General features: G+C 41.7%; 2 protein-coding genes across 14 annotated transcripts in view; both read right to left on the reverse strand.

Annotated features, from left to right (window-relative positions):
- Window positions 1-12701, reverse strand: part of LMO7 (LIM domain 7) — a 130028-nt gene extending 117327 nt beyond the window's left edge. For 7 of the 13 annotated variants that reach the window (XM_061367734.1, XM_061367740.1, XM_061367737.1 and 4 more), the window contains exon 1: window positions 12544-12701. In XM_061367734.1, coding sequence (XP_061223718.1) covers window positions 12544-12612 — 69 coding nt within the window. In that variant the 5' untranslated portion in view covers window positions 12613-12701. The remainder of the gene's footprint in view (window positions 1-12543) is intronic. The other 6 variants (XM_061367745.1, XM_061367743.1, XM_061367742.1 and 3 more) reach the window with 2 other exon arrangements.
- A 5226-nt stretch (window positions 12702-17927) lies between these two features.
- The window catches only part of UCHL3 (ubiquitin C-terminal hydrolase L3), a 44488-nt gene continuing 43110 nt past the window's right edge, over window positions 17928-19305 (reverse strand). Inside the window, exon 9 of the mRNA XM_061367725.1 lies at window positions 17928-18652. Coding sequence (XP_061223709.1) covers window positions 18569-18652 — 84 coding nt within the window. The 3' untranslated portion in view covers window positions 17928-18568. The remainder of the gene's footprint in view (window positions 18653-19305) is intronic.

The raw sequence follows: 19305 nt of genomic DNA on the forward strand, positions 1-19305 counted from the left end.
GAAGCATGTGCCCAAACATTTCCTGACACCTGAAGTGAAGAACTCTCACCCTGGGCACACAGAGCTCAAACTCTGTTTTCTACTGCTCAGCCTTACTGATTCCTATTACCCTCACCATGAATATACAGGCAGACAGGCAAAACTGACAATCCCTGGTGTCAGCGTTAGAGGAATCGCATGTTAAGACCTAATAGCTAAATAGACACACTGCTGATAATTAGGCCATGTATAAACATAAGGAACTCCCCCTCACCAGAATTCAATGATGAAAAAACAGCAAGGACACATGGCTTAAAATTAACGTAGTGTGAAATGAAAAATACAAACCTTTAAATGGAAAGCTGCCTAATGTAATTTTCACAATTACCATTTAATTTAAGCAGCAGATCAAAGAAATGCATCATTTACATTTTCAAACATTAAGTTTTAAAGATCAAAGACCTCTAGTATTTCCAGACTGCATGTATGTGACTAACTTGGCTAGAGTAATGAGTCTATGCAGGAGTATGAGCTGCTTGTTTGCTTCATGCAGCAGTTTCCTCAACACCTGAGCCTGTACAAGTGGTATCTTCAACAGGCATCCTCGACAAGCCCCCACTGACACTACATATAAATAGAAGCAAGGGACACGAAGTCTAAAATGGGATTATTCTAATTATCTGACTGCTGGAGATCTCTTTCCCTGAAAACAGCCACTGCCTCTGAGACCTTTTTTGCAACTCCAGCCTGACAGCTGTGATTTAACAGTGCTTATATGATGTTCCAGGGGTCATTAAAGACTGCACTTCATTGTAGCGTTTCACCAAAACTCTGTTTTCATGGTGTACTGTGGCCTAATTATGCCAAAAAGTTAAACAGAAAGAAATACATTATGTCATAAGTGTACTATGTTCAAAAACATGTAAGTTTAATTCTATGTATAAATGAAATACCAGCAGCAGAGGTGATATTTTAATGGCCAGTGAGTAGCTGCAGCAGACCCTGGTCAAATTCAGTGCAAAGTAGAAAGTGTCCTGGCAGTTATATCCAGGAAACAATCAAACTTTTAGTTCACACTGAAGACTCATGCCTACTCCTAAGCACTCCCAAAAAAAAAAAATGCAGCTTAGAATTTAAGATTAAAACCAGATTTTTCTCCCAGAAAACCATCATGGCCATAAAAATGCATGCTTAAAAAAAAAAAAAACCAGAAATTAAACTGAACCAGTAAAAGGGAGCTACTCATGGAACTCGAGAGGACGGCCAAAGCTTCTCTCACTAAGTTGAGGAACGTGACAACACCACGTGTGTCACATGCAACGATACTTGGTACCTGATTGCTGGCATTACAGTAACATTCGATCCCCAGAGTTCCCTTCTGTGTGCCAAGATCCTCAGTGCACCATACTGCCCCATCAGACTGGTCTCAAACACAGCATGGATTTCCCTTTCAAATAACAGGATTAAAATTAATTTAAAAGTAGATGAGAGGGGATATGTAATGCTAACATTTACACAGATACTTTAGTTCTTATACCATGGTATTACACATCTAATACAAGAAAAAAGGAGCATACGAAATTCACGTACCTTCCTCTAGGCACAAAAGGATTTGAAGCAGCTTTCCCAAGAGAAGCATCTTCAACAGACACTTCTCATGGCAATGCTGCTGTATTCTATAAAGACTACCAATCTTCTACAAAGATGAACAGCTATTATATATTTACAATACTCGAAGAACCTATGTACTATTATGAGTACTCTGGGAAACAGTGCTCCCAACAGACAAAAGAAGTTGCATAGAAACAAGTTTCATACTTTAAATCTTCTCCCACAAAATAAAAAGGTGAGCAACATTCAGGCTCTTTAGAGGAAGAAAACGATGAGCTGTGTCTGGCTACAATAAACACATAGCATCCTAATCTCAAAGGATTTATTTTGCACAACACTGTGGCTATTCCTGCCACACTTAAACTGACTCATATGGATTTCTGTGTCAAAGCCACACTGCTTCTAATTCCCAGCCTACATCAGGTAGGCTGACACAGTCAAAGCACTTAAAGGTCTTAGCCTGCATCTCTGCCAAAAATTAAAACCACTATGTACAATCTAAGCAACAATATATGCATTGGTAGATGATAACAAAAAAACCAACCAACCAAACAAACAAAAAAAGTAAATCTGGTGCATGAAACATTTACCTCTGCTAGAAGTCTACAGCACAGTGCCCCTTCCCAAAGGAGAACATATATCTCCTACCTCAAGAAGAAACAGAGACATGTATTATTCTTTACTTGAGTGGAGAAGAGTGTGCTGAGGTTGGGATGAGAAGGATCCAGATCTCTTCTCCATCTCCCCCTCTCACCCCCAGGAGCAATGTCTATTAAACAGAGCCTGCACCAGGTGCATCCATTCCCAGACTGCACAAGAGCACAAGAACAAAGGCAAGACATGGCTTAGCTACAGGGATAACTCTCTAAGGAAACAAGAACAGTAAGACAGAGGTGAGGAAGACTGGCATACCTTTAAAAACAGCAGAAACACACCAATATCCTTTCCATATTTCACTCCCTTGTATCTGAAAGGTAGCGTGACATTAGAGATGTCTTCTACTGCCTGAGAGACTCCCTCCTCTATCCTACCTCCTCCGCTGATCACAGAGGAAAGCGAAAACAATCAGATGAGTCACCACTGGAAATCTGCATGGCTCAATCGCATCTAACAGATCTATGCACCAGACAGGAAACTGAATTGCTGCCAGCCTCCCAACCATGTCTGCCGAGATGCTGGAAAACACTGCTCCAACCTTATGCTTTGTTATCAGTAGATATGGTTCTTGCAAGAGATTTGCCCGCATGCAAAGGCCACATCTTGTTGCCAAAACACGCGTGTTAAGTATTTTGTGTTGACAAAATTAACCATTATGTTGAGAACCAGACCTAATTTAATGGTATTGTTCTTCTTAACTAGAGTATATTTAAACACTTTTAGGAAAAGCACATTCACCTTTTACTGTAATTTTCAAGGGAAGACAGTTTTCACAAGGAGAGAGCAAAGATTTCACTGGAAAATGGAATGACACAAGATTTTAGTTGCCGCTTTAAAAATATATGTATATATAAATATTCTCCAGTACACACATTTTTCAGCCAGGTCTAACAGTAGGCTTCCATGGCCCACGGCAGGTAAAGTAGATGAGATACTGATTTTAAAAAAATACACAAGTGAAAAAATTAAAACGTGCAATAGCATATTCAGAAATTTAGAACAGTGAGACTGTATTCCCCCAACTTTCAAACGACCAAAATGCAAAACAAATGCAAAACCCCCAGATTTAAAAAGCCAGCATGTTCTACAAAATTTAAATACTTACAAGGTAAGAAATTTGCTCCATAAAGAAGGAAAAAGTAGTTATTTATGAATACTCCTGGGTGCACATTTCTCCCCTTCCCTTTCCAAGCCCCTCTGTCATTTCTCCACAGCACATGGCTCCCCACTACATCCACTGACACTTTGATATACAGAACTTCCCAGAGCCTTTAACACTGCTCTCAAATGAGATTACAGCCAGTGTTTGCAAGACCTATTCCAGCATCAGAGAGGGCTTTTGGATTTTATCAGAAGCATGCAAGCTACGTCATTAGTGAGGAACCCAGTCTGTGCATCTTAATGAGGATTTGCCTTTGAAAACCTTTGTCGACATGTAACACCCATAGTTGTGAGGCAATATCCTCTGGAATAATCATTGAGTCAATGTTTATTACATCAGGGTTTTTTTCGCTTCCACAGCATCAGGCAAATGTCTATGAAAGATATCTATCTGTACCTGGAGCTCATGCCTTCATCCTCAGCCCATTTTCATTCAACCCAAATAAGAGCTAATTGATGCAACCAGCCTCAACACAAGAGGGATGTGGACCTGCTCAATTGAGTCCAATGGCTGTAGCATCTCTGCTATGGAGACAAAGCTGGTAGAGCTGGGCTTATTCAGCCTGGAGAAAAGGTGGCTCCAGGAGACCTTAAAGTAGAGTAGCTTCCTGCTTGTTGGCCTAAAGGGGCCAACAAAAAACCTGGACAGGGGTTTTTGACAGGGGCATGTAGTGACAGGACAAGGGGAAATGTTTTTAAACTGGTCAATTTAGGTTTGATATTAGGAAAATAATTCTTCACTGTGAGGGTGGTGAGGCACTGGCACAGGTTGCCCAGAAAAGCTGTGACTGCTCCACCCCTGGCAATGTTTAAGGCCAGGCTGCATGGGGCTTTGAGCAGCCTGGTCTAGTGGAAGGTGTCCCAGCCCATGGCAGTGGGGTTGGAACCAGATGATTTAAGGTCCCTTTCAACCCAAACCAGTCCACGAACGCTGAGTACTCACAATAAGAACGGCCACCCAACATTTAAAAAGAATAAAAATTAAATAACCTTTGTAGCTAGCCAAGACAGTTGATGTCACTTGGTTACAGCCCCTTCTATTTGCAAGAAGAACTTGCAGTCAAAGTCTGGCTTTGGGTTACATCTTCAGGTTCATCAAAAAGGTATGCTTTGACACTGGCACCTTTTAGATAAGCACATTATGGCAACACAAGGAAGAAAAGCTTTTTCCCTACAGTGGAAATGCAGTAATGCATAGCTTTGTTCCCAGCTTCAACTAACTTGAAATCGTATCCAAGGAAGTATTTCAAGGCAGTGTAACAGCTGCTGCTACAGAGCCCTCCACCCCCGTAGTGTCAAACCTGGATCTTAATTTTTCTTTCTCTTCTCCACAACCACTTTGACCTCTGGCTTCATTTGCTTCCCTTCTTTATCATATTGTGATTTACTAGATGACATGGCCATTTGACCACATAGAAAGTCTCAGCTCAAGCTCCACAAGCCACAGTTTTCAAATTCCTTCCTGAAGGAAATGTAACAAATAGCAGGGACAGTAAAGTACTTCCAGGGAAGAATCTGCAAATAACACTGGACATCAGATGTGGGATTACATCTTCCCCCTGAAAGGCAGGCGATGATCACAACAGAACTGCTAGGCCAGATGGCCCAACACCTCTGAATGACCATCTCTCAACCAACAAAACTCCAGTGAGACCCAAGGTTGCCTCAGCCACAGCAGAAGTCAGAGTATAAGTGTATCACACACTTTCAAATGTTTTGGCCCAGAGACTCCTGGCAGAGTTTCTATTTAAAACAGCTTCAACTGTCTTTATAAGCCGTATGAAATTCATCCTGAAGAAGTTATATATGGCTGGAAGCCAGCCTCTCTAATTCAGGTGTCTAGCTTATACCTCAACCCCAGGCATCTAGCAAATGGCTCGGAGTCATGTAAAGAAGAGAGAGGCAATGAGGAGGATCAGGTGACTTGAGAAGCCTCCAGGGAAAGAGATGGCATGTCTAAATTCAGGTATCTGCCTCTCCATCCCACTAGCTCAGCTGTAACCCAACAGCCAGCTCTGCCAACAACACCTCTTCCTTGGCATGAATGCTGATGCTCATCTTGCTTCCCAGGAGCCAAGCAAGTACGAAATAACACAACAGAGACTGTTTCCATCATTGGATGAACTCCGAGCCAAATCACAGGAGGGTCAGACAAATGATGCTGCCACCAGAAAAGGAGTCAGAAGAACATGCCAGGCATGGGAGTTTCAATGACATCCTTCTATAACATCCCAGCACTAACAAAAATCATGTTGTTGTGGAACCTACCGTAGGAGGACAGCTTGGCATAATCAACAGTTTTCACTAGTTGAATTGATCCCAACCCAGATATTCCTTTAAAGCTGTGTTACATGACTAAAGTAGTCAAAATCATTGTCAACATAGCAGTAACTATTTCCCAAGGTTAGCATTTAGGTTTATTTTTTAATAGTAATGACTGAAAGCTGAATCATGTCCAGAAACAAAAGTTTGGACTTTCACATGAGCTGGTGCAAAAAAACACCAAAAGTGCCAACACACCCAGCACTGGCAGAAAACCCAAAGCAGTCCTTCTAATCCCAGATGTTCTGTGCCACAAACGCAAAACACCATTGAAATTAAGTTTCTCCATTCAGCGTAACACAAATGAAAGTTTTACAGCTAAATACCGAACTGGAAGCTAACACGCTGTGAGTCAGATCCATGCATCTTTCTTTTCATTGGAAAACATAAAAATTTAGCACTATTCTTAACTGCTAAATTTACAGCTGCTTGCAGAAGCTCACAGCATGAAGAACCAAGAGCCCATTTTAAAGTAGCTTATTCGATACATTCCTTTAGAGTTAGATTTTCACTTGGATTGACAGTATTCAAATATGAAAACCAGCAAAACCAAAACACTTCTCCTAACATAATCTGGATAACAAGTTAGGCGTGTCAAGCACACCTTAGACCAGCAGAAGCATTTCTAGTACACTGTGTCTGAGAGCATGTGCTGGTTTTCATTAAGTTACTAAACATGGAAATCCCATTTAAAATCAAAAGATAGTTAAATGTTATGTTAGTCCTGTTAAGCAGAAAAAGTCTTGGTTGTTTTGTTTTCCTTAAAAAAAAAAAAGAAAACTTATTAAAAAAAATATAATCAACAAACACCTGAAGGAGTGGATAAAGAAACTTTAAAGAGGAGCGGTGGGTACAAGGAACAGCTGGAATGTGTCTGGTTCTTATAACACAGTAAAACCCAAGTGTTTTCCAAAGCTCAGCAAGGTCACCATTTAATGTAATACAGCCAAACGCTCACTAAAAAGTTAAAAATTTGGACCCCCCAAAAAGTATTTGACAAAGAAAGATGCTAAAATGGAATCCATAGTAGAGGGGAAGCATGTTAAATGTAGAAATTATCACCCCACCTCCTCCCCAAACATTGTGCACAAAAAGAAAATGCATTACTTCACAAAACTGGAGAAGGGATAAAGACACAGTTCAAAGAAACAGAAAGACAGGAGGAAAAGAACAAAAGTAACACTATGACTAACTGAAGGTGGCAACCACATAATACAAAACAGAAGAAAACAAATGTCTGGTCAGAATCGTTTGTAGGTCCCCTTAAGCTGCAATGTGTTTCCCCATTATAGAAGAAATACCCATTTCTATAGTCAATAAGTTAATTCTTCCTCTCAAAGTGCCTGCAGATGCTGCTTTCATGTGAAATTTTAAAACAACGCTCAAAACTACAAAGAGAAACCATCCACAAAGGAAACTGCACTGTGAACTCAGCTCAAAGCTATGCATGCCCATTGCACAGGACTGCGTGAAGACAGACTTCGAGCACCTCTAAGAAATCCAAATATAGCCTTTGCTTGATAATAGAGAAACCCACATTGCAGAAACCAGGAAATAGATTTTGCTCCCAAGCAAGAATTGGTCCAATTTTTCTCCCAAACACATCACCAAATACACCATGGATACCCTTCCCGAGGTCCAGAAGAAAGGAGACAAGGTAACAGAATGATGTTCAGCCAGATGAAACAATATTACTGTCACCACCTCCCTCTAAAACATCATTGCTAGCCCTGTTATATGATACTTTGCCAGAGCCCTTTCATAGTCTGCAGCCAGTAGAGAACATTGTTTTTAGGATTTGCATTCCCCCAGTATTTACTGAACAGCATGTATTATTTATGCACCAATTCATATTTATATATTAATTGGGCACACTTAGATTTACTCTATGCAAGAGCTTGCTGCCAAGAATCTACACATAATAATGAAATATTGATGCATCCACCTAAAGAAGGGTTAAATAATCCCTTATGTAGACATGAGCCAGGACTTTGGCAGCTGTGCTGTAAGAAGTTCTCCAGAAACCAGCCCACCCAGGTTTTATGACTTGACAGAATTACACAGTATTAGACATGGTTTAGGCAACACGACATATAGATTTTTGCCTTTTCATTCACACATTTTTCATTCTGACACCATCCAGGACATTGATTGGCTCTCTGCGCAATATCCCAGAATTCCTTAGCCAGAACTGAGAAAAAAACATTCATAATGATTACTTCAACTGAAATAAAGGGTCCTGTGAGAAGAAGACTTGAACAGCAAGATGAGTTTTCTATCTCTACAGTTATTCCTCCCATCTGCCACACCAGACTGTATGCATTGGATTCATGCTTCGGGAAAACAAACCAAAACAAAACAAAACAAAATCACTGAGGTAAGATGTCTATGCAAATACAGGGAAAACATCACTGCTAGACTTCTTGCTGCACTTGCAGAAGCCATAAAAATATACAGTAGAAATGCAGACTTCGAACAGTTTCAACAAATAGAAACATTTGGTGACCACATGTCAGAGACCATTCACTGGATGTGACTGCTATACTGTGGGTCCAAACCAAAGCATTTCAGTAAGTAGTCGTGGCTCTCAAGTGTTATCCTCGAGCTGACTCTACCAAGCCACTCTCCAAATCTGCTTTTTTAATGTTCTGAGCAGGCGATGGAGAGGGGTGAAGGGGAGCAGTGTCTATACACAGACATCTGTTCCTTCCTGGAAAAAAAAATAAAAAAATACTTTCCAACATCCAAAATGTAATGGATACTTTTAAATCACAAAGGAAGGTAGCTTTGGACTCTGAAAAGCACTCTGTAATGCAGTAATGAATGAAGTTGTTAGTACACACAACAGCATTCAGATAAATTGGGATATTTCACTACCTATTTCATGGTCATGGCAGATAAAAGCAGAAGAGCTATCTTTAGTTACTGTCCAGACACGCTGGGCTCTCTCTCTCTTGCTGCCTACTGAAAAGGATAAAAACCTTATCTTGCTACAGAAATCCTAATGGTGAAACACCCCTCTCCATCAACACTGGGTAGTGTTCACAAGAGGAAAAACAGAACAGACTTTGCTGCAGCATCCCTGTGTGAGGAACAGCCCCATGACTACAGGGTCCTGCTCCCGACTATTAAACCAACACTCACAGTGACAGTATCAGATTAAATGAGTCACTCTCAGAACATCTGACTTTAACAACTCTAGATCAGTTATTAGGGGAAGAAATTCAGATCCCAAGAGGCCTCGTAATATCTGGCAGTATTAAGAGTTACTTGGCCAAACACCTACTTCTCACTTCAGTGAATTTGTCAAGGTTGCTCCATGTGCTTTCCTACAGCTCTGCTGCTCACTCCAAAAATTCATTCAGGCACACGCTCACTGCTCACCCTCCCTCAGACAGGATCTGTATCTTTGACTACTGCATGGAGGGGGGGTGGGAATAAGTAATTCAAGCATTATTTGCCTCGGGGCACTCTAAAGATTTACAGACTTTGTGGGTCAGGTTTCAAGTTGCTTTAGCAAACAATTTCAAGCCATAGACATTTACCTGAAGATTAGGGTTCATTTAAGACACAGAACAGGAATCAAAAGCCAAAACATTTTACAAGAAAAAAACCACTCACTCTTCTTGCCTCTTGAACTCTTAGAGGGGCATCACCCCTAAAACTATGAAGGGTGTTTTAGGGGAGAGGAACCATGTCTCCCCTTCATTCACAAGGATGAACTTTGTGGTGGACTGAAGAGAGGAAGAGGCAGACTGCCCTCCCACATCTTGAAGCAGGAAAACAGACTCGGCAGTCTGGGATATTTAATAGCTGGGGGAAGAATGCTTTGGTTTGGAGGAACAGCTTTTGGCTTGCTTAAGTTATAATATGGAACAGAACGCAGTAAAACAATTTTAACCCAGCTATTTCTAGCTTTGGCAAACACAGCTCTACCTTAGAGAAACTATTTCCAAGTTGTGGTGTTTCAGAGTTTTATTCCAGTCTCAGCAGGCACCATCTGCCCAGCTGAGGTGCTAAGTGAAGCCTGAGCTGCACATGAATTTGACCAACACCAGTTGTTACAGGCAGAGCTCAGAAGACTCCAAAAGTCCCAGATGAAAGAACCCAACACCACTAACTAGTGCTGTGTTCTGGGTAAGGGACACATGAGAAGAGCTTGAATTTTACAGAAAAAAACCCCAACTTTTTCCCCCAAAAGAAGTAGATAGCCAGCTCTCCCAGGGTGACCAACCAGCTGGAGTAACCCGTATCGGGACAAGCAATATGATCTCCCCTCCCAGTTCACCAGAGCACACAAAATACAAGAGGTTGGGGACTACACTTGAAGAGGTCTTTGCACTGTGAAGACTACAGACCTGCCTTGCCTGCATTATCATAAACTGCACCTCAATATGAATGTAAATTAAAGAACAAAGTCTTTCAGTAACTAGCACCAGAGATCAGATGCAACTTTTTATTGTTACTCTTAATCAAGTTCAGTTTTTGTTTTGGGTTTTTTTTTAGTTGGTTGGTTGGTTTTTTTCTTTTTTTGCAGCATAAGCACTAGGATCAAATGATTGAGCTCCCACCAGCCAGTGGTAGTCATACAACATGCAGCCTCCAGCTGGGAACAAGTGGAAGAGAGACCTGACCAGGACACAATTTTCTCTCCACAAAAGCTTTAACAACAAATGAGGTGAAAATGTTTGATGTTTTGGGGTGGGTTTCCCCCCCAGGATCTGACAAATACAGCTGCTCATTCCCATTACAAAAGGTCCTCAGCCTCAAGGTTTGAAAAAGCCTCAGAAGACCTTAGTTCTTATCGCAGAGCCCAAAAAACCTCTGTACTGAAACATAGGAATATGCTAACACAGACTGCATTAGCAAAGGGAACTAGTAACAGTTTATATGGAGATTTTTGCTTGTTCTTTTAAATACATAGTAGCTAGTGTTTGTATGCTTTCATCTTCCTCTAATGTTAGGGGAAGCTGACACACAAAACCTTACTAAAACATAAGAACTACAAGTTCATAAATATTTGGAAGTCTACCTCCTCTTCAAAACTAATTGCTTAATCATTAGGATTCACCAAGCTTCAATCATGTATACACCACTGCGTTTCACCAAGACTCACAAAACCGTGGGACATGTCTCATTACTCCAAAAGTATCTTTACTCTTCTCAAACAACAGAAGTGAATTAAAAAGCCAAGACCATCTGGATTTGAAGAGTACAGAAACACAGCAGGCTCTCTGAAACGCAAACCTCATTTCATGAGGAAATAAATATTTACATTTCCTTCAGCATTACAGCATTCTTAACATCCTGTTTATCAATACCTTCAGGTTTTTAAGTTGTTTGATTTAGAATAAAACTTTTCTCCAAGGGGTAAGTTTAAAAGTTACTTTAAAATGAGAACAGCTTGTGTGTGTCAGAAAAAGTATAGTCACAAAAATTAGATGGGGAAAGGGGGGAAGCTGAGCGTGTATTTCCCCCCCAAACACACATATAAGGCACACATTGCACTTACATCGCATTGCTAGGGCTCCCATGTGCTCCTGGCAGGCAAAGAGGAAACCTTTTGTAGGAATGGTACGAATAGACAGCATCAAATGAAAAGTAACTAAAACAAATCCCCAAACCCTTTTCAAAGATGACATTACGACACGTTAATGAAACTATTTAAAGTAGTCTTTGCCAATTTAAAGAAAGCAATGCAACAAACCTATACACAAGAGGGGAATGCTTTAATTACCTAAACTCACAGCTACTCTTACAAAATCAACACTTGGGGAAGCCAGGACTGCTTTAATTATCCACAATCATGGATAGCACTTGCAAAAACTGGCACTTGGGGAAGTCACTTGTGATAACCTTGCCTATAGTGCTCTTGGTTCAGAATTCTCAATGGATTTTAAGCACTAGATGTCATTGTTTTACAGAGGAAACAAAGAAGCCTAGACTTGGGTATTGACAAGCTTACAAAGGTAGGGAGTAAAAAGTAGCAAACACCCTTAATATTCACTGCTTTCAAAGTTACTGGGATAGTATTTCTGACAATAGAAGTTTCATCTCAAGTGAATGGGTGCAAAGAAATAAGCTTCATGTGTCAAAATTCATAAAACTCAGCAGGCTAAAGTGCATTTTAAGAGCAAATGATGCTAAATGAGGCTGCCCAATACTTCCACCACTTCTCAGAACGCCTTCGAGGCCACTGGTCTCTCCCACTCAGCCGGCCACACACTGCCCTGGCTGTGCTCACACACACAGACACACAGGTATACCCAGGAGCAACCTCTTTCCCCATGCATTAGCATGTCCAGCACCTGTGTGACTCCGTAACGACTGAGAAACATAGATGTTTACATCAACGACTATGTGCAGTCAGACATGCTTAAAAATAGGAGAGGAGAAAATGACTGTAATTTCAGGTTACTCTCTGCCCCGAACTCTTTCGAGACAGGAAGAAGACGATTCAGACTCTAATTCAGACTACCTCAGAGCAAGCGCTGGAAAAGTAATTTACAAGATAGCAAGAAATCATAAGCCTTAATGACAGGAAGGCTGCCACACTGGCCTTTAATTTGGATTTTGGGGAGGGGGGCCTCGGCGGTACTGCAGGGAGAGATCTCCACGATACCTTCTAAAAATAGCACCCAGCAGCAGCCGCTGACAAAGGAGCAAAGTTTGCGAGCCGAGTCCCCGCAGCCCCTGTCCCAACCCCCGAACCCGCCCATGCCGGGGGTACGGCGAGACCCCAGACCTCCGTATGGGGAAACGCGGCTACCCGCGGGCAGAGGATGCCCCCGACAGGACCGACAGACGCCTCACCTCTACCCATCGCCGAGCCTCGGCGAACGCAGCCCGGCAGTCGCACTCCACGTCTTCTCTCCCCTCCATGGCCGGCAGCGAACGGGGCAGGGAAGTGCAGTGAAAGGGGGGTCAGTGGTGAAGTGGCCGGTGCTCAGCGGGGCGGGGGCGCAGGGAGCAGCCGCTGTCATTCAGCTGCCTCCTTTTAACGCTCCTCGAGCCGTCTCCTCCTCCTCCCCCTCCGCCTCCTCTCCGCGGAGCTCCCCCTCCCGGGACCTCGCCGCCGCTCAGCCACCGCAGGAGCCCGAGGGAGCCGGGGGCAGCCGGACGCCCGGGAGGGGCTGCACCGCCCCACGCCCCCTGCGGCGGCGGCTCCTCTGCCCCGACGGGCAGCGACGCCCCTCGCCCTCCCGCCCTGTGGAGGCCGCCCCCAGCGGCTCCCGCCCCGGCGCATACCAGGAATAGCTGGGGACAATCGCACCTTTCAGGGCCGGCCACCTCCAACCCGGGCCCCGACACCTGCCCCCCGGCCGGGCCTACCCTGCAGGCCGGCACCTCCCGCCGGCTAGCGAACGCCCGGCTCCCTCCTCACCGGCGGATCTGCCCTTGTGGCCGGGATCCGTGACGGGGGACGCGGCTCTGCGCTCTTCTGCAGCGTTGGGGGACGAAATTAGGAGCCTTTCCCGGTGTTTCTGGAGATGTGAAGGACCCACGCTTCGTTTTGAGCTCTTGTCACACAGAACGACCAATGCTGGGATGCCTGCGGCAGGGCTGGAGCCCACTGTTCAGCTTCCATCCTGCCCCTGCTGCCCTCAGCAGTGCTTGCCTCAACTCTGGTTTTCCTCACAGTGCCCCCACTAGTGCCCACTTCTTATTCCACTCGTGTCTCTGCCCCCCATACACTGCAATGGCTTCTCTGGGACCACTCCTCACGACATCCTGTGCTTGGCTCAGAGCTAAAGCCCTGCCTTGGTAAGGCCATGCCCGACTCCTGTGCCTGGGTGGACGCTCTGCTGGGCTCTGAGCCCTCTGGTAACCGCAAACATTGGGCAAGCTGGCATCATGCTACGCCTGACGTAGGCACTGGAGGTGGAGGGAGCAGGTGTGCCGTCTAGGCACAGCAAAACCCCTTCTTCCCATACTGGAGTGGACTCATGCTAAGCAGAAAAGTTAATGAAACATCAGGAGAAAGAGCCATTTTCTGGAATAATATGGAATGCATAGCACCAGTTTGGCTTTGGTTCTTTTTTTAAGTATCTGATTCCATTTTAACATTGTATTTAAGATGCTTTTTTCCTACGTGAACTCTTAATACTCTTCTTTCCATATCTTTTCTGTAAGCAAAACTGAGTTGCTGCACACATCTTTTGCATGTGTTCCACGGCAGAATGTATGTAATTTTTAAGGACTACTGAGAAAGGGTAATACTTGTACTGCACAAAATTAGCTTCTTGTGAGATGTTTGCTTGAGAGCACATCTTATTTCTGCTCTGTAAGCAACCTTCTTGCAACAGGGAAGAAGATTTTACGAGATCAGTTTAACGTACCAAGAAGCTATTTGCCATCAGTTTCTGCAGTACATGGAAATTAAGTGTTACTGGTGGTACACACAGGAAGGAAAACTGACTGGGAGTGACTTACTTCAGTGACTGTGGCTGCAATGAGTTCCACAGGAGATGCTGACATTTACTTAAGTTACAAATGCACAGAAATGATGCAGTTAGCTCCTCACAGTGGTATGAGATGAGACATCTATGCTATTAGAGTCCATGATGAATGAAACAATCATCAAAGCTATAATTTGGATTTTTTCCCTCCTCCTTTTTCCTGTTCCAAGCTAGATCAGCCACGAGACCAAACACATTTTTCTCAAGTGGAGGCCTGAACATCAGAAAATAACCCTCTCGTCTCATTATTTAATATTCATGCCTACAAAGGCTAAAGCTCCAGTCTAAATAAAGCATGTTATGTGCTGCTGGCTGACATCAGTTTATGTTTGCCGTCATTACTGAACAGTTTTCTGAGAACTACTGCAGCATTTCACAGACTTTTAAGGTCTGCCTTTTATAAAAATACAGTGCTTGCCCCTACGTAGCAGAAATTATGAATACTATCAAATTTTAGATTTGAGAATACAACTCTATGAAATAAGTTGCAAAAGTGGCCATGCTTAAAAAAAACCCACAAAACAGCTTCCAAGTTCTCACTTATTTCTGGTTGTTTTCATAGAATGGTTTGGGTTGGAAGGGACCTTAAAGATCATCTGGTTCCAAATACCCTGCTATGGGCAGGGACACTTATTTTATTTTTTCTGCTTAATGGCAAATCAAATCACTTTTCTTACGTATCAAGTGTGTTAACATTTTAGATCAAATAATTCGAGTTGTCAAGTAATTTGATCAAGTTGCCATTTTAGCAAGCTACATGGACCACAGCAGCTTTCAAGTCACAGTTATTCCCAAAATCAAAAAAGTTGCAACATACAAATTCCTTCCTCAAAGTGAATTTTAAATCAACTGTCACAGATAACTTACCTATGTAAGGCTAACAACAAAAATAGCTCAACATCCCTTTGCACTAGCAAGGTAAGTCACCAGACTCCTAGATCAGAAAAACCCTACATACTGCAGGTATGAGTGCTAACTGCTGGTGTCAAAAGTAGCAAACAAGATTGTTTTACTTGGCAAAAATAAAACCTTTGAATTTGTGTGCTCCTAGGGACCAGTCAGACAACAAACTCTTGTTGTTAGTGGACTCTCCAGGTGACATCATATTCTTTTCATAGAGAGTTCTACAAATATTGGATACAATAACATTTTCTACCAAGGCAGGTTTACGACCTTATTTATTTTCTAAATGTAGGCTGTTAAGTATGTTTATTTTCTAAAACTTACATTTCAGTGTCAGAAAACACTTCTTTCTTTCCTTAGCTGAATCATGCAGCCATGACTGAAAGGAAAAGGCACTGCACTGCTTATTAAATTCTTAGTTTCTCAACAAAATGCATGTAATAACATGGGAAACTTACACCAATATACTTAAAAGAGCTTGAACAATCATCAGTGCTTAATAGCACACCAGCTCCACTCATCTACAATTAATATAAGCACTGAGCATGCATCATTTCTTCATTCCTAAATGCACCATTTCATGAGATGCATATAGCCAGCCTGGGCTGCGGGAGCTGAAGGGGATTTCCTGGCAGCCACTGGTGCTGCATGCCTGCAGCCAAACCACGCTCCACACAAAGGTGGTGAGGCTCTGGCAGGGCTGCTGCACAAGTCCGAAATTACTGTGTTGTTTTCCCACAGAGCTTGAGCTAATAAGCACAGACTGTACAGATCGGGCAACATCAGAATGGGCATTGCGGAGCCAAAAGCACCACGTGGTTTTGAGCCCCTGTTCAGGACTTTGTTGGATTATACAAGTCAGCCAGCCATTCATATCTCACTCCTTATACCAAGTTACAAGGGTTCTGTCAATGCCAAAGGTTTTCCAGCATCTTGTAGATCCCTTTATTTCCTGTGCTCTTCAAGATGGTCACCAGTGCCTGTGCCAAAGCATGGCCTTGCAAGCACTGGAAGCATTGCACCATATGTGTTTGGCAAGGTAGTATTTCTGCAATGCAGTCTTTCAAAATCTCAATCTAGTGAGGGAATGTGCAGTGCGTAGGTACAGTTCAGCATAAAAGCTGGTGTGTTTCTCTTCCTTTGTCATCTCAAACTTCCGAGAACTTTTCCAAAAGCAATGTTCGCTAAAAAATACCATCTTACATGTTAATAAACCAGAAATTAACACTGAAAGTAAAAAAGAAAAAAAAAAATAGAAGGAAACCTTACCCTGCAGGACAACTGATTCGAAGACTACATAAAAACCACTGAGCAAAACTATTATACTGCCAAAATTGCTAAGAATTCTTATTTGTAAGTTTTTACTTAAGATTCAAAATGTATTCTTCCATTGCGACCATGAAAAAATCCTACCCCAAGTTGAGTATTCTAAACTTGATTTTCTTTGTCATCAATTCATTTAATCAGACCTCACACTCAATTAAAGGTCTAGTTCTAAGGTGATTTGGCAATAAATAATGGCACAAGAGTCCCTCCCTTTATTACTTAAACCCACCAAAACCTCCTGAGCATTGAAGAGCATATACAGTTTGACTATTTCGCTGAAGCAGACAACTCTTGTAGCTAATTTAACAGTTTAAAACTGCATTTCCTCTTTGTCCCTTTCCTTACCCTCCTCCCTCCCCTAAAAGCACCTTATCTATACTAACTATAGCTTACTTTAAATGTAGTCCTCCAAGTCACCTTTTGTATAAAATATGCAATATCCCAATTAAATTATGACAACTTTTATTTTATTTTTCTGATTTACAAGGAAAGCAATGCAGCTGCTTTGGTTACTAAAGCCTTTGATTTTTATTTAGAAGCAAGTTTCAGGGCTTTACTAATGAGCATGGCAACATAAAGCACATCTTAAAGATACTGCATTTTATTGGGGTGAAAAAAGTGCTCAAAAATAAGAAGCTTGTTAGTGGTGTTCTTCCCCCTCACTTTTCCAACCAACTCACGTATAGGAAACAGACTCTTGTTGTTAGTGGACTCTCCAGGTGACATGCTTTAGACAGACACTCCGACTTTTTCTTTAGAGTGCAAAAGATGTTCTTAAGTGATAACACAGACTCCCAGGCCTCTTTTCTATAAAGAAGGAAAACTCTGCCAGATTGTTCTGGCATAACCCCATTCATTTTTCCTGCAATGACAATCGGTAGAGAATGAAAGCACCCTCTGGGACACGGAGAGTTCAGTTTCCTTTGGCAGCGGTCTTGAGTGGAAGCAAACCTGGATTATTTCACTTCAAAGCAACAAATAAGGATTTAATCTTTTTTCTTTAAATGTAAAAAACATGCATATTAGCCAAAACCAACCCTGACAAGAACCCCACAGCAAAAGACTGCTTAGCCAAAACCAAATCAAACCAAAACCAAACTCCAACCAAGTTGTTATTAATTCAAGTGTAGAAATTGGTCAGCAGTACCTTAAGATCCAGTATGTGGGGTGGGAGGGATGGCACAGGGGAAGGGTATCACATAGCATTCAGTAATGCCACCTGACAAACTTACCATAGACATTCCTAAAGGGAAAAAAAGGTACATGACCATCATGGCTATCTTACAATCTATAGCCCGTTTCTGTTCTTGTTACACCAAACTTAACTAGAACAATCATTATTTTTCTAGCGCTTATTTATTTCAGTTAAGTGAGATAAATATAGTGCTGTATTCACCTGGGTGTGCCCTCCACAATCCTACCATTTGAATTAGCATTAATTACTAGTGTGGCTTTTCTGGGGCAGAAGATGCGTGTTGGGTTTCCATATATATAAAGAGCAAACACTGGTTTAACTAAAGCTTTTTGACAGTTTATTAACATGATCAGACTTGAGAAACAAAATGAAGTTTTATTCAAGATGTAGATTAAGTTAAGTTTAAAATTATGTCAGTGCTCACCAACAGTAAGAAGAAAGTCTTTTTTCTGCCTTTTTTCTTCCACATATTTATTTATAAATAATGCACTGGAAAAAGTGCCTTTGAGTCACCTGTAAAAGTTATTTATAATATTCTTTCATCATTATAATTAGAAGATGGAGATAACCTCACATTTCAAGTTTTTACCCATTAACATACCACATACTCCATTCAGAATGTTATCTGTGAATGATACAAAAGATAATCCTGCTCTGAACTAGCTCATCTTTACTATGATAAACTATAACAGATGGTAATTCCCAAAACTTTTAAGAGGGTGGACGGGGGAAAACCCACCACACAGAAGTCTTACACAAAATGCATGCGTGTATATAAATACCCGAAGTTGCTTTAGGAACAAGCAGCAAAAAATAGCAAGGACAAATGCAAAGTTTATTCCATGTATGCAACAATTAATCAACATGTTAGGGAAGTATCAAAATTTGTACTATTAACATATGGCAACGGTTTTATTGTTACAATGCATTGCATTAGCCCCACTGGAAAAGGCTTTTAAGCTGCAGACAGTGCAATTGCATTAAATCTTAATTCTTCTGGGTCACGTTCCATGAATTTCTTGCAAACTTCTATTGCATCCTAGGGAAAAAGTAAAAAAACAGGAAAAAAAACAAAACGAAAACCACTATAAATCATACTTCTCAACCCCCCCCCCCAACTGAAATATAAAGATATGCTTCATACAATCTATGCTCAGAATGGGCTTTTCCATAAAGGATTACTAAACAGTGTAGCAAATATATATAAACTGTACTTCTGATGTGTTACCATTATTCAAGATTATTTACAGCGCTCACATAGGCAACATAAGAGCAAATGTTTTATGCAGAACCTTAGCAACAATGACTTTTAGTGACTGAATATTACTTTGTGTCACAGATGTGTTGCTTGTCTGACTTTCTAAATGCATCTCAGAAGTTTGCCTTTACTAGTACTGCTGTATTCAGAAACGTTCCCTTTGTCTGAAGATGAATCTAAGCTGTGGGGGGTAAGTGAAAGATTTTAAGTAATTCCTTCATCTAGCTTCAGGGTGCAATATGGAGAACACATGTTATCAGTAAAGCAGAAAAAAGCCACATATGTAAAAAGGAAGGCTTTATTCAGCTTCTCCCCCTGCCCCAAAAAGCAGAAACTGTAGGCAAGCTTTACAGACATTCGTCTATGGTACTAAAATATAAAAAGTTTTGCTTAGTTGGTTTTTAGTTTCTCTGGTTTCTTCCTTTTGTAAAGCT

The sequence above is a fragment of the Neopsephotus bourkii genome, unplaced genomic scaffold (assembly GCF_033783945.1).
Source record: "Neopsephotus bourkii isolate Nb327-2 ecotype Australia unplaced genomic scaffold, CSIRO-AGI_Nbou_v1 NB_1394, whole genome shotgun sequence".
In the NCBI taxonomy this organism is placed as follows: Eukaryota; Metazoa; Chordata; class Aves; order Psittaciformes; family Psittacidae; genus Neopsephotus; species Neopsephotus bourkii.